Source organism: Halichoeres trimaculatus, unplaced genomic scaffold (assembly GCF_033239565.1).
Source record: "Halichoeres trimaculatus isolate MK-OKI-2021-1 unplaced genomic scaffold, fHalTri1.1 fHalTri1_scaffold_11, whole genome shotgun sequence".
NCBI lineage: Eukaryota > Metazoa > Chordata > Actinopteri > Labriformes > Labridae > Halichoeres > Halichoeres trimaculatus.
Window position 1 is genome coordinate 27,712,183 of NW_027437189.1, and position 15,151 is coordinate 27,727,333.

The 15,151-nt window shown below is 39.2% G+C and overlaps 1 protein-coding gene across 1 annotated transcript; it reads right to left on the minus strand.

Annotated features, from left to right (window-relative positions):
- Positions 1 to 1,915: 1,915 nt before the first annotated feature.
- Positions 1,916 to 10,721, minus strand: ampd1 (adenosine monophosphate deaminase 1 (isoform M)). The gene is made up of 14 exons (XM_074681548.1): positions 10,564 to 10,721; positions 10,137 to 10,284; positions 9,355 to 9,520; positions 9,042 to 9,261; positions 8,631 to 8,760; positions 8,156 to 8,350; positions 6,261 to 6,392; positions 5,995 to 6,158; positions 5,764 to 5,890; positions 5,160 to 5,323; positions 4,947 to 5,067; positions 3,579 to 3,752; positions 3,051 to 3,161; positions 1,916 to 2,213 (listed from the first exon to the last, which is right to left on the minus strand). The coding sequence occupies exons 1-14, from the start codon at positions 10,713 to 10,715 to the stop codon at positions 2,058 to 2,060; spliced, it is 2,160 nt and encodes a 719-aa protein (XP_074537649.1). The 5' UTR covers positions 10,716 to 10,721; the 3' UTR covers positions 1,916 to 2,057.
- Positions 10,722 to 15,151: the final 4,430 nt, after the last annotated feature.

Genomic DNA, 15,151 nt, shown 5'->3' on the forward strand with positions numbered 1-15,151 from the left:
AACTTTTTTTGCAGGTTATTTTTGTTCCCCCAGAGGACTGTAATGTTTTTGAATTTCATTTATTAATAATTCATTTATTCATATAACATTTGGATGAAATTAATTATTTTTTAGTTAACAAACAAAAAATAACTTTATAATAATAATAACTGTTATTACTATTATTGTCATCATCATCATTATTATTATTATTATTATTATTATTATTATTATTATTATTATTATTAATAATAATAATAATAATAATAATAATAATAATAATAATAATAATATTTATTATTATTATTATTATTATTATTATTATTATTGAAGCAACCAAACCCAAGCAAGTGATGTCTTTCACTTGAGAATAATACTGTGAAAAAAAAAAGAAGAAGCAAATTATAATCCTCACATTTGAAAAGTTGTAACAAAGGATCTTTTAGTATTGTGGTATATTAGTTTGTTGTGTGGTGTTTTTGTTGTGTTTCCAATTAATTCCCTGCTTGATGTCTGATTAAATTTGTTCTAGTTACTCATCCGTTTGGTAAATTATAAAATACTCTCTGTTAAATCAGAAATAACTGACTGTATAAAAAGTTCAATATTTGTTTCTGGTATGTAATGTATTACAAAACGAAATGAAGAATTGGGGAAACGCAAATGTTGATCTATAACTCAATGTTTGAATGTTTCAATGCGGTGGTCTGAACTGAACCTTCTAACTTATTTCTTAGGGAACGGGTGATTCATAGAGGAAAATATAGTACCCATTGAAGACATGCAAGTGCTGCTTGTCTACTCTTATTTTCTTAGCCACTCCCTGATTTTCCGGTGCTATTCCAGGTGTTTCTCTAGAGCTTGGCGCATTTTGGACTGTGAGAAAGTTTGGTTGGATCTCCTGGATCCAAAAGAGAAGACGTCATCACATCCACTCCTGCAGCTGTCATCGATGAATAAATACTGTTGTCTTCAAGTGTCCTGGGAAATCTCAACACTGATGTTATGAGCTGCACCTGCGCGACAGCACGAGTCCTTAAATTTGGCAAAGATTGTGATTTCTTTTGTAAGAATGGGTGACGGGATGTTTTGGTGCAGGAGAGCTGGTAAGAACTTCACCTATGTTGAAAAATCGTTGAGAAAAAAACGTATATAACAGTCCTTGGCAGAAAATTTCATTAGCTGGAGTGGAGAAGACTCAGCATGGTCATTTCCAGCAACATACACTATGTCATTGTTTTTCTGTGGTCTACAGGGAGAATTAGTCTATTACTTTTCTGATTCATTTTGCTAAATAAGACTCCCAAGTGGATCTTAACCTAGATTCTGTCAACCCTCTGATTAAAAATGGCTCCAAATACAGCCAAAGAAAATACTGAGTCAGTCAAACCGGTTTTAGACTTCAATTCCTGGCAAAGAGTCTCTAAAACCAAGTGGTTAAAAAGATGCAAACATAAGACGTAACACTTTGTTAAACTTTTACGACTGATGCACAATATTTCTCTTCTATCTCTGGTACAACTAAATGTTTAATAGAGATGAATTTGAATATCAGCATGTTACAAGTAACAACATATTAATTCTTTGAAATGAAAAGTCAGCACAGATCCTGTTTCAACGTTTTCTGCTGACATTGCATATTTTGCTGATATGACACCTGTGTCTATGCTGTTAGGCCCTCTGTGAGTCTTCATCAAGTCTCTACCTGTAAGTGCAGAGCTCAAAATGAACCCCTTAAAGCAGCAGTTATGCAAAATCACAAGCTGGACAATATCCAGATGTTACAGTAGAAAGTAGTGAGATGTAACAAATCATGACCTGCATCACGATGACCACTGAAAACACAACAGACCTGCTATTTCACATTTTTATTTTCTTACTTCCTTTCACATGATGTTTCCCTATTTCTTATACACATAATGCAGGTAATGTACAGTGAATACATTCAAGTTTTATCCTCCACAGGAAAGAACATCAGTGCATTAGAAGGTCTGATTCTTTAAGATTCACCTTTTTAGAGTCACTATGAAAAACAAATGCAGGGACAATCCTACACAACAACAGAGATGAGTTTGTGTTTAGTCGGCCTTCATGCCCTCCTTGACCAGATTAAGTTCATAGCACAGAGTCTCATAGCGGTATGCCATACGGATCTGGGCCACATTGGTCTTTCGGATGTCATTGCCCTCTGGACCCTCCTTCAGATAGTCCTTACCCAGGAAGTGAACCTTCTCCTGGAAGACAGAAGAAAAACAAGTGTGGTCAAATGTGAGAATAATATGTGGACAGAATCTGATGATCTTATTCTGATGTGGGGAGTTTTGGAGAAAAACATAACAAAAATATTTTACTTTGCATCAAAGACGAAAAAAAAAAAAATACAGAAAAGATTATAAAAAAAATCACATTACCACAAAAAAATAAAATTTAAGGAAGTTTTTATGTCTTACTACACTTGGAATGAGCCACATTCACCTCACAAGACCAGGAAATGTGTCTTGTTGTAAATAATGTTCCTTGTTTTAAGGAATAATTTCTTTATCCAGAAACTTTATCAGGTAAATTTTTCTCACTCTATTGGCAAATTACATTTTACTCTTTAAAAGCAATTAATGCATCATTTTTTGTCTTTTAATATCTTGAAATAAGACATTTTTTAAAGACTTGTAGAACAAATTTGATGATAAATAAGGTTGAAATATGCTATCAGGTGCTACACATTATTCAAAAGATAAGCAGACCTTTTCTGATATCTTAAATTAATTTAAGATGCAAGTCCTTCTGTTTTTGACTCTATGCTTCAAATCTGTTTACAATTTTAATCTGTCTTACTTAACAAATAATTTCTTTGCCTACTTTTCTGGGTTTTTTTTAGATCCTGAATATTTTTTACTTTGGATAAGAAAGGAATAGGTTGTGACATAAGGGTTTGTCTTGTATTTTTTCGGCATTATGCGGAGTTTAACTTTGACTCTTAGAAATATGTCTTTAAATTTAATATATGTCTTTTCTTAAGAGAAAAGAGTTGATGATTATAACACATTTGAAGTCCTCTGTCAGGTGTCTGTTACCTCGTGAGACAAGGCGCTCTGCAGCACGCTGTTCCTGGCGATTTCACACATGTCACAGGTGCTGAGTTTGAACACCTGGGCTGCAATGGCGTACTCTTCCATCAGGGGCTCCTGTGGATGAACAGTCACAGGTTGTTTTTGTTTTCATCAAACAATGGCTCTTTAACTGAAGCTGCTGTGACTCCAAAGACTAAAACCATCATTGAGCATAAAGTGATCCGTGGACATTAACATGTTGGTGTAGCATCCTTACTAAAAGCTAATTTCACACACACACACACACACACACACACACACACACACACACACACACACACACACACACACACACACACACACACACCTGACTCTGTTACAATGCTCGTACATTAAATGTAAATAACACATTTCTGTTTGATTGTTCTGTAACATAAGCTTCCTCTTCCATATGAGAACAAACACTCTCAAAGAATGACTGAACACATCCTACAGCACAGAAAGCACCATTGTGTACATCGCCATCAAAGCTCTCCCCATGAGGATTCAGACCTTGGTGTAGTGGAACTGCATGGGGTCGTCGGTGGACAGAGAGATTATCAGGCCCTTCTGGTGGAACTCCAGCAGGGGGTTCTTGGCATACTCCAGGAACAGACTGTTGTTGCTGAGAGGGGACATGGCAATGGGGATCTGGGCCATGAAGTACAGGTACTGCAGCACGGGACTCTGGAAGAGGAGGAGTGATAGTTTGATATGATAAGTTCAGAAGCAAAAACCTGAAGTCTGTCATGTAAAACTTTCTTACTGTTTCTTATCCTCTTCACAAACTGTTTCATTTGCCCCAGAAAGAGTACCAGACATTAGTACAACTTGGTGGAAGAGGTGCTCAAACTAAAATCCCTCCAGGATCAGAAACTGATATTTTACCAAATGTCTAAAATTACATTTCAAACACAGAGACTAAAAAGATACTTCTACTCTTCCTGAAGATTTAAAATTTTCCACAAGTCTGATGAGTAAAAGCAGGATGTGGGACCCAGGTGGAAAATCTCAACTTTTCAACTTTTTACTTGATAAAGAAAAAACTTCTTTGGGTGATAAGATTCCCAAAAATGACTTAAGTTATTTGGAATTATTTCAAACACCTGAGCAGAAACTGGAGAGGGAGTATGAAGGATAAGAGGGCAACGTTTCTAATGATACTAAAACTGTTATGAACTTTGAGCCCTACAACTTAAAATGCAGCACAGGATTTTATGTGATATGTCTCTTTATCAGAGGAATTCTTTTATTATTACTACTCCTCATATTTAAATCTCAAGGTTCTGTTTTTAGGATTTAGTCTTTACCAGTAATTAAACAGACTCAGATGACTGATAATGCATGTGAATGATTTTAATCCTTTTTTTAATGAAACTTTTACATACAGTATTTCCTTATTATTTGGTTCTTTTAGAAGTTTGACAACTCAAGATTGTGCTTAATCAGGAACATCTGAACCCTTTTATTTTCTTATCTTAACTATTTTACAACATGAGTCTCTTCCTACAAAGGCCAAGTAAACTCCTGCTTCAGATCAGCCTGACCCTGAAATATTTCAACCATGTCAATCCACATCATAACTTCAACCAAGAGCTAGAAGTCCAGAACGTTTCTCTTTCTTGTTACACTATCGCTGCAGTAGCGAGAAAAGTCCAGCTCACTATCTTGAGCTTGCATTGCTTCAAGTTTTTCATTTGAGATAAAATGTCTGACCCTCATTTCTCCTCACTGTGGCATACTAACATGATAAGAAGGAAAACCGGATTGTAAAAGCTTTTCCAAAAAGATGAGTGTCAGGAATGTTTTTGAGATACCAAGTAAAGATGAAAGCCAAAAACTCATATTCATCAATGTGAAAATTAAAAACACAGCACTGACCTTCTTCAGGTTGAGGCCGTGAGAGATGTTGTCAGCGGTCATAAAGGAGGCCAGCAGATGAGTGACGGCACCAGCTTCACCGCAGTGAGGCCTGAATGTGAAAGTGTTCATCCCCCTCTGCCTGAAAACAGAAGACAGCCAAGTTTAATCAAACAGAAAGGATCACTTTCCAGAGGAGCAACAGTAGGTGTAAAGACAGAGAAAGTTACTGACCTGCGGAGCTGGTTGAGCACAGCGATGTTGGCGTACATGTAGTAAATGTAGTAGGTGTAGGAGGGGTTCTTCACGATGTCCCACTCCTGTGGTTTGGGGCTCTTAGTGGAGAACATGTGACCACTGTGCTTGGACTCATCATCCACACTGTCAAAACCTGTCACCTACATACCAGGAGGGAAATGTGTTGGTATCCATGGAAAAGAGCTTTAAGGCAACTCTTAAAATCCTCTGGAGGTGAGTCTTGGATCTGCAGCTCTCAGTAACAAATAGCTGTGGAGTTAACTCTCTTTATATGCATTCATATGAGCAGGAAAATAAAGATATTCTTGTCGCTGTCTCATGTCTTACTCACGCCTGATTCACATTAAAAGTGCATCATATAAAGGTCTCCTTTAAGACATTAAGGGGCAGAATCACAGACTAAACAGCTATTTCTGGCTCCGTCATGAGTTCATCAATAAAAACAATACTGTCATCCCAAATTCATGCCAAAGTTGTAGCACTTAAAGACTTTCTTTTACAGAAAAAATTCTCTCGGTTTATGTCTGTGCTGTGTCACTCGCCTATGTTGAAGGTTTTTGTGTGACTGTTTTGGACTCACATGCTGGAGGAAGATGCTGAGCTCTGGGTTGGACCGAGGGTCGATGGTGGCCTGGAACACGGGGAGGAAAATGTTCTCCAGCATCTTACCGAAGTGGGGCACAAAGTCTCTGCCTCTGAAGATGTCACTAAGATCAGAAATGCATGAAATGAGTCATCCTTCAAACAATTATAACCCCCTTTTATAAAATAAAAAAAAATCACAAGAAGGTATTCTTTGACGAAAACTTACTAGATCCTGGGAACCTGAATCATCCACTTGAGGTTGGGGGAGAAGACTCTGTGCTTGACGAACCAGCTGGACAGTTTGTTCCACTCGTTGGGGTTGCAGCCGTAGATGGAGAGACGAGGCTCAGCGTACTGGTACTTGGCATCCTCCAGGTCACTGGCTACTTCCTGTTTCACATTAAGAATAAATCAGTCTCATCCAATGACGTTTTGTTTCTGGATTTTTTTTAAATCTTTTATGATATTTGCTTTATTAACATTTTAACTGACTTTGATGATGGTGGCGAAGTACTCTCCGTTGATGTGGTTCTCTGTCTTCATGTAAAGGTCACGCAGCTCGCTGGCTCCCACTGGGTTGTACTTGGCGTTGAACTTATCGAAACGCTGGAAGGTTTGTCTGCCCTTCACAGAGAACAGAGACGGTGTTAAGATCATGGATGGGAGATTACTGTGATGGTACAACAGGACTGGTATCATTCTATTTTCTGATTAAAAGGGATTTATATTTCTTAAGATGGATAGTGAACATCTTCCAAAGCCTGTGAGCATTTCCTCAGGCTGACCAATATTTTGTACATTGTTCCTTTAAACTGCTAAGCTTCCCAAACTTGTCAACAAATTTTAACATATTTTATTTTTTTACATTGCAAATATTTCTGTTTTAGGGTATGATCATGTATGAATTTATGTCTGTTTAAGTTTTCATAATCTGTATTTTAAGCAACAACAAAAACCATAGACTGTATAATCTATAATTGTATATAACTATATAGTTAATTAACGTAGTCCCCCGACGTCACCTGTCTGTTCCTAAAACAGATTTTTGAAGCAAATTGTCTGTCACAGTCATAATGGAAGTGATGCGAGCTTCGAGTCTACACCAGGGGTGCCCAAATTCTTTTCAGTGAAGGGCCAAAAACTGATCTGGGTGGAGGGTTGCGGGCCAAAACTTAACATTCATGTTGCAGTGCATGATATCAAATATGACTGTAGCATAATTGTGCAAAATAAATACCCATACACATGTAATTTTGAAAATGAAAACACGTTTCTTTACTGCAATTCAAAGCATGAAGTTACCGAACATCCCTATGGCACAAATACTGGGCCAATGTCTTCAAAGACATTTAGTGCAATAAAACCTAAACAACATGGGACAGTGCAAGTGCCATCCTTTTAAAATAAGGAATAGTAATAAAACTGGACACCTGCTTTAATTTGTTTTCCTTTCCTTTTTTACACTAATATATGACGATTATACTCTTTTAAAACAGTGTCTTTCTGACTACATACTAGGCACATGTTTTTCTGTGAAAAAAAAAAAAAAACTCATGTTCCCAACTATTTTACAATTTTCTCCTGTCGGTGTGCCACTGTCTCATACTCTCCATCCCAGCCATGACCCTGCATCTTCTCACTCTCTAGTCATGGGCTTCCAGATTTAAGCTGACAGGACTAGTGCCACCCTACTCCTAATGGACACAGTGTTAATTTGTGGTCAGGAGAGGAAAAGCAACGATAAATAAATAATGGATCACAAATTCAGGCTGCTTGAAAATAACAATGATAACTAAAAGTATACTTATATGATAAAAATTAAAACATAGGCAGCAAGCCAAAAAAAAAAAAAATTGCTTTGGCCCACGGGCACCAAATTGGACAGCCTTACTCTACACTAAAGGCTATAGGGCGCCCGTCAGTCACGTGAGCTGAGCTGTGCACCAGATTAGGCAAAGTCGCCATTTTAATATCCTCTAAACTGCGGAGTCAGAGAAAAATTCACCCCCTGCAGTGTGTGTTGATAGTGGAATTAGCGATTCCACAGCGATTAGCTGTAGATAGGTATATTTCTGCTGTGAAAACGGCTTTGTTTTGGCTTGGTGTGTATGTAGCTTCCGGTACTTCCGGGGCTAGCCTCAAGCGGACACTGAAGAAACTGCAGATTTTAGCACTTGGTTTCATATTTTAGACCAGAGACCAGAGGAAAAGATGCCAAAGTCATGGTTTTTCAACTTTAGATTCAGGTCTTTGGAGACCAGAGGTTTTCTTATTGACCTAAGCTGTGTTTCTGAGACCCTTTTAATACTTGAAACTTATCATTTAAATTCTATGTGTGCGTTTTTGTGTTTTGTGTGTTCACGTTAAGTAATGAGAGAGTTACGCACGGCGTGCACATCCAGGGAGTCTACGGTGAGGTCATAGGGGTGCAGGTTGAGGGACTGGAAGAGCTCCTTCATGGTGACCTCTCTGCCCTGCAGCTTGTGCACGACGCGGTCAGCGTCCTCACGGTAAGACTTCTTGATGAAACGCAGCAGGTGTTTCTGGTTCATGCAGGCGGCAGCGTGGATATGGGTGTCCACCTGGGGAAGCAGGACAGGGAATCAGTAGGTGAGTGGGCTTTAGAGGTGTTTTAACTAAGCTTTACCACAAGAGGGAGCTGTTGTCACACTGATTTCCTCAGCAGGAAATGAAGCAAGGAAAAGAAAATCTGAAATTTAAATAAGATGAGCTGAATTTTACAGCTGTGCCTGACCTCTGATTACTGATTGAAATAAAATAATTTTGTATGTCCTTATTTGTTTGTATCTTTGGTATCTTTATTGCTGGATAAAGAGCTCAGTTAGTTTCTGCTGTTCATACCTTCCTGCAGTTGTAGAAGTCCCTGTGTGGGTTCATCTTCAGCTCCTTCATCTCCTCCATCTCATTCAGCATCTCATGCACATTGAACTTGGACATGATGAACTTCAGACGACGGTGAGTGTAAGTCTTACTGCAGTTCACAAAAAACACACCAACGCATGAGAGGAAACCGCTTTCAGTTGTTATTTGGACAGGTTAACAAGTGTTTACGTCTGTGAAAAATGCGTTTCTGTGACAGAAAATAAAGATTGTAGCCGAAAGATGGAAGAAAAGCTTCATTTTGCTACTCTTAAACTATAACTCTGTTTACACTCCATCTAACAATATAGATTTTATGTTTTATTCCATTCTGTCTTTTCCAAATGAAGCTTTTATTGGCTGATTAGATTTTTTGATAGGCTCAGCACTCACGTTGGGCCCTGTGCAATGAGAGCAATGAGGAAGTTCATGTCATCGATGAAGGTCTCGTAGTCGGGGCAGGGCAGGTCTTTGGGCTGGTGTTTGTCAGCAGCTGCAGCATCATTGTACACATAGATGACACCATCCTTCATACGGGCCACGTATCCCAGGTTCTCTGGCAGGCCAGCGGTATCAAAGGGGTCTTCCCCGTTGCTTGGAGGCTTTGTGAAAACTGAAGGATGGAGGCAACATACAAATAAAACAATCTGGTGAACAATGATGCAATTAAGTGCTAATTAAATATAATCCACACTGTTCTTCTCACCTGGCTGCACCTGATCCTCAGCTTTGAAAGTGTCTCCCTCAATCTCACGCAGGAACTGGGAGACAGTGCGAGGGAAACGCTGGAAAGCCAGCCTCATGTACTTCTCCCTGATGGTCAGGGCGCGGTACAAGCCCCTGCAGGACAGCTCAAAGTCATCCATGGTCACCTGAAGAGAGAAAATGAGAGATGTTTGAGTTGTAGTCTTTGATTTCATTACAGCTAAAACAAACAGGAAAATTAGACAGTCCCTGTAATAAAAATGTGAATCATGAGCAAAAAATGTAGAATCTGACTTGAGGCACTTAAATTTGTTGTGCTGGGAATGGAGGATCTGTGCTGTTCAAACTTAGTAACACTTATAACTTAGCTTGACTGCACTGAAAAGGTTTTTGTCTGCATTGTTAAAAAAAGTTCCTCTTTGCTGTACACCTCCATATAAGTGTCAAACTCAGGGTCATGAAACCTAAACCTGCGCCTGCTCTCGGGTGAGCTCCATTCATGGGAATCTGTTTAGACCCTGAGGCTCTGCTGACTGACACACATGGTGTCAGTGAAATTCAAAGTCAACAACTCGTGCACGCCTACTCGACCTGGGTCTGGTTTAGTGTCATGGTGATGGGTGGTTGATAGAGGAAGAAACTGCTTCTGCTGCTGCACTGTTAAAGATCATCTGTGTGTTACAAATTGCAGAGTAAAAGTACCAACTTGCAAAACTACCAGCTAGCTCTCTGCCCTTACATCGACCACATCACTCTGATCAGAGCTGGTAAAGTGAGCCGTACCCCGGCTGCGTAGTCTCCAATGATGGCCACTCTCTGGAAGTCGGGCACTTCCAGGTAAGTGGGTGTGTCCACTTCCACTGACACTACAGGGGCAGTGGCTGTCTTAGCAGCACCCATAGGCACGGCCATGGTGCGGCAGCGCTTCTTGCTGTGGATAAAAGCAGATAGAGGTAAAGTGGTTGGCTTCATGCACTTTGAAAATCTTAGTTTCTTTTTTGAATGAGAAAATGAAACAATCATAAACATTTCATCTAAGGATAAACAATGTGAATAATTAATCAAAAACTGCCCGGGTTTACTTGCAATTCACAAGTTAAAGTTGCATTGTTTGAAATTGTCATTGTACACAATCCTTTTTAAGTGTTTAACTTTGTGTATTCCCATGCATCTTAGTTGGCTTGCTACAGTGAATTCTGCCCCCTCTCACCGTTTCTCAACATTATCATCGTGATGCAGATGGTGGGCCATCTCAGTGTGCATGATGGGACAGTCCTCGGCCACATCAAACATCGAGATCTCATCGCGGACGTTCTCGTCTTTGGTCTCAGACGCAAAGACCTTCTCCGCGAAGGCCCTCATCTTGTCATCGGTCTCTGTCAAACCCAGGGATAAGATTTTCAACAGAAAAAAAACATCCTGCCTCTACCACGTCATGCAGCAGTTAACCAAACTCTTGTTTGACTCGTTGGTGAGCTGCAAACAGAATGTATGATATCTAACCCAGGCTGCATGAATATGAATGAATGATGCACATAACATCCAGTAGCTATGCTGCAAAGTGCCACACACCTTACCTAACCTGGTGGACACAGACTCCTGCACATGCATGACCAAAGTTTGACCCTCCTTCAGGTCTGACCTCCAGTTTGATCTGCAGAGTCCCATGCACACAGAGGAACAGACGGACACAGTTCGTCCATTTCACGGACACAAAATAGTAAAGCCATCATTTCATGGCCCATTTGAGCTCCAGACCCAAGTTTTTACCACCTTTCTTCACTTACAAGAACATTTAGTGTTATTTTCCCAAAGATTTTTGTCAAATTTTTCAATATGAAGAAACAGATGGTAGAAAAAGTGGATCAAGATCCAAATAGTCTTGAGTTTTGAACCAATACCCAACAAAACTTCCATAAGCATTCAAGATTCACAAGCGACAGTGACATGATGATGACTTGATGATGCCAAGTGGAGTGAACTAAGGTTCTCTGCAGGTTCATGCATACACTAGCCAAGAGTCCAAGCTCTCTACTCTAAAACTAGACCACTATCAGACTACTGCACGAAAGACTAAAGCCATTTCACAAACTACCCTTTCACCCTCCATACTTACTCTCTTGACCTGGCCATCAAGAGAAGAGCACCATCCAGAATAAAAGCCAAACAAGAAATCGGTAGAAAGCATCAGTTAGAGATGTGTCATACGTAAAGACGACAAATATTTGTTTTTCAGGGTCTAAATGAAGCATTTCCCCCACTGTAGGAGCAAATTTGATACTTTGATACTTCTCCAATGCCATGTGTTAAAATAAACAGTCTACTTTATCTTGACACCAAATAGCATTGGAAAGAAACAAATCTCATGCAAAAGACCAATCTACAGTCATACTTTTTAACCAAAGCTGTAAAAGAGGTTTCTGAGTTAGTGATTAAGTAAATAGAGCGAGCACTGCCAATAATTTTGGTGTCTGTTCAGTGACTTTTCCTGATTCAGCACTGTTTGCAGTACGGTGGTCAAAAAACCAACAACAAAGATATCCACCTAAGTGGAAAGGAGACATTTTTGTTCCTTCAGTTACAAAATTGGCACAGATAACATCTAATTTTATTGGTATAATGTAAAAGTTTTAAATTCTGGTATTATGACAACCCAGAATTTGAAGATTTTGAAATGCACATTGATTAGCATGCATCAGTAGATGTTTAACGTGTTAAAGAGGAAGGAGTGATGAATCAATGCATTCATTCTGCATGAGTAGAAAAGATGGGTTAAGGTGACATGATGTGAGAGTGACTGATAGAGGTGATACAGAACTTAAATGAAATAGACAGTAACACTGAAATAAATTAGACCACAGATGCATGACAAAGACCCTGTAACAGTATCTTCTTAACACATGCAGGGAGGATTTCGTGGGTTTTTATACAGACGACACTCAGATGATATGATTCTGTTACTGTACCGCTGACATCTCCCTGTATTTAAACCCAACCAGCTGCTCTAAGTGATGCTCAAACCAGCCTGTTCTGGCTTCAGTGGGCTTAAACTGGACATGGGCTCAAAGTGGGCCTTTCTAAGTTAGTTTAGCTCCACACATCAGCTCAGGCACATCTGTTTCAGACCTCACTTAGACCCACTGTTTGGAGAGACACGTCTCGTGCATCTCTCTTACATTCCTCTGGTTCTCAAACCTTGGTGATTGTATAAACATTCCCAACATGTTGAATGAGATGTTGACCTTCCTGCTCAGTCATTTATTAATGCAAATGTTCACAGCTCATTGGGATCTTTTTAAAAAGCATGTTTGACACAAAGAAGCAAAGAAACCCTGAGTGTGAACAGTTGATTAATAAACATTGTTATAAACAAAATTCCATGGTTCAGGTTTTACAAAGATCCATATCCCAGCATTTTCAAATGCACTTTGATGAAATGATTGTCGATCATGCATTTGAAAAATGCTTCCCATCTTCCTCAAGCTCCCTGTCAGGATTATCAATCGATACTTACTTCCTCCCTCGGCTGGGGTGGTTGAGGTTCGAGGGAAACAAAACAAGTAAGATTATGTAACAAAGCAACGATGTCAAGGAAGCAAAGCACTAAACTTAAGAGTCACACTGCAAAAGAAAAAAAAAATCTCATCAAGTGTTTTTGTCTTACTTTTAAAGTAAAAATGTTCTTATTACACTTGACATGAGATAGATTTAACTTTTAAGTCCAGGAAAGTGTCTTGTTTCAAGTTATTTAAAGACAAAAATTATGTCTGAACCACTTAGAATGGAACTTTATTTGTCATTGCAACAAGCGCAATAAAATTGCAAACAAGCAAAAATTCTTATTAAAATTATTAAAATTAAAATAAGAATTCTTCTAACACGTAAAAATAATAATCTGCCAATTGAATGAGGGAAAATGTGCTTGAAACTAGAATAATTTCTTAATACAAGTAACTTTTCTCTTGTTCCACTGGCAGATTTTTTAACTTGTTCCAAGCAATTCAGATCTCATTTTTGTCTTTAAATAACTTGAAATAAGACATTTTTCTGGACTGGCCAGGTGAATGTGGCTTATATTTAGGCTAAAAAGACATTTTCTACTGAAACAAGATGAAAATCACCTAACAAAATTTGAGTTTTTTGTAGTGTATGATCTTTGCCGGACAAAGCCCACTTTGAAATCCTAATACTTTGTATTTATATTCCCTTTACCTCCACTGTGAAAAACTTGTTTATTGTGAGCCACAGTTATGTTCACACAGACTATTATTCGATTCACCATAGACTGATCAGAATGAAAATGCTTGATAAAAACACCTGAGTCTGAAGAGACTGATCCAATCCAACCCACCCAAAAGAAAATATTGATCCAGTCAAGAGGGATAATTAATTTGTGATATTTTGTACACTGTGCGTAAACATAAGTGTTGATTAATCCTGGACACGAGTCATAACTTTGGTGTATTTTTGGTAAACTTCCTGTCACAGTGACAGTCGTCTCAATCTGATTACTGAAACTTTTGTCCTCCACTCCAGCTCCTAGATCATAAAACCAGTGGGCATGCTGCTTGGACAACACAGGTGTGAAATTTCTACAGTAACATCAAAATTTCACAACAAGTGCAAACAGTCCTCCAGCATTGTCTCTTTCATCGTTACAGCCCACTTAGCCTGTTACTTCCCAAATGAAGCTCTTCCAGCAGTAGCAGCTGTTTAAAGTGTTGCACTTCTATTTTTCACCCTCTGGAAAACTCTTAACATGACTTCATACTCGTCAGTTGCTCAGCGACTGGAGAGGTAAGACTAAAATTAGCGACCATTACAACAGAGTTTGAGTCGCAGTAAAACTGGGGATAAACAGTAACAAGAGGACTTATAGCTGAGAGTGTGCAGAAAGTGTTGCATAACCTAAGCATGAATGCATGCAGAGAAACCACACCCACTGAACATCCCCTCCTGACATTTTCACAGCCAGACTGATCACTCTGTGTTTCTGCACAGCCAGAAGTAAAGGGACTCTAAAGCTCTAAATCAGGCTCTGTCTTCTGATTTGGTTTAAAAGAATTGAAGTTATTGCTTTGTCTTCAAAGTATGAGGTTGTAAGATGCCTATATATATGTCAGGGTGGACTTATCGCAACTACAAGCACTCAACCCCAATGAACCTGTCACTCGAGCTGTCAATGCCGAGTATTTGAGTGCCAACACTGGCATACAGAGCAGAGTTTACTACCTCAACAGTTGTTGATAATCAGTGCAGTAAGGGGTGTGAACACTGTAAAATCACTCAAACAAGTATTGAAAACCCTGTTCAATCTTTTTAAACCTAAAGTTTCTATGCACATGACGGTGAAAGATTGCAAGAAAAAGAATTTATGCACCTAAGAATAATGTTGGTGCAACTCTGGCTTGTTTTTTTCAGTACAGTTGTTTGTCAGTGTTTAATAAACCTTTAAAATCCAACAAAACTCTTCTTCTTCTTCCTTGTGTGCAGGTTCAAACCCAGAGTCATTCTGCCCATACTCACCTGGCACTATGACTTTAGGCATGATGATGCTGTTCGGTCAAACGCTCCCTGAGGACTTGGAAAGGGTGGTCAGCCGCTGCACCCACTGTAGCAGGGAAGTGTGGAGCCCTGAGCTTGAGTCTGTGCAATATTAAGCCCCCTCTGCCTCAAGTGTAACCAGAACCGGCTGTGCCCACACGGGACACGCCTGGACGAAACGGGCCACTCATACATGTCCAACTCTATTTTAAGTTGTCTATGCGCACACTGACAGGCAGTCAGTGTGTACAGTG

What these genes read in the sequence shown, in the direction of transcription:
- ampd1 (XM_074681548.1), bottom strand. Translation starts at nt 10,715, where the DNA reads ATGAGGGCCTTCGCGGAGAAGGTCTTTGCGTCTGAGACCAAAGACGAG. An exon ending in TTGGAGACTACGCAGCCGGG is followed by an intron (nt 9,521 to 10,136) that starts GTACGGCTCACT and finishes TTCTCTCTTCAG; the next exon opens with GTGACCATGGATGACTTTGA. An exon ending in CTCATTGCACAGGGCCCAAC is followed by an intron (nt 8,761 to 9,041) that starts GTGAGTGCTGAG and finishes TGTGAACTGCAG; the next exon opens with TAAGACTTACACTCACCGTC.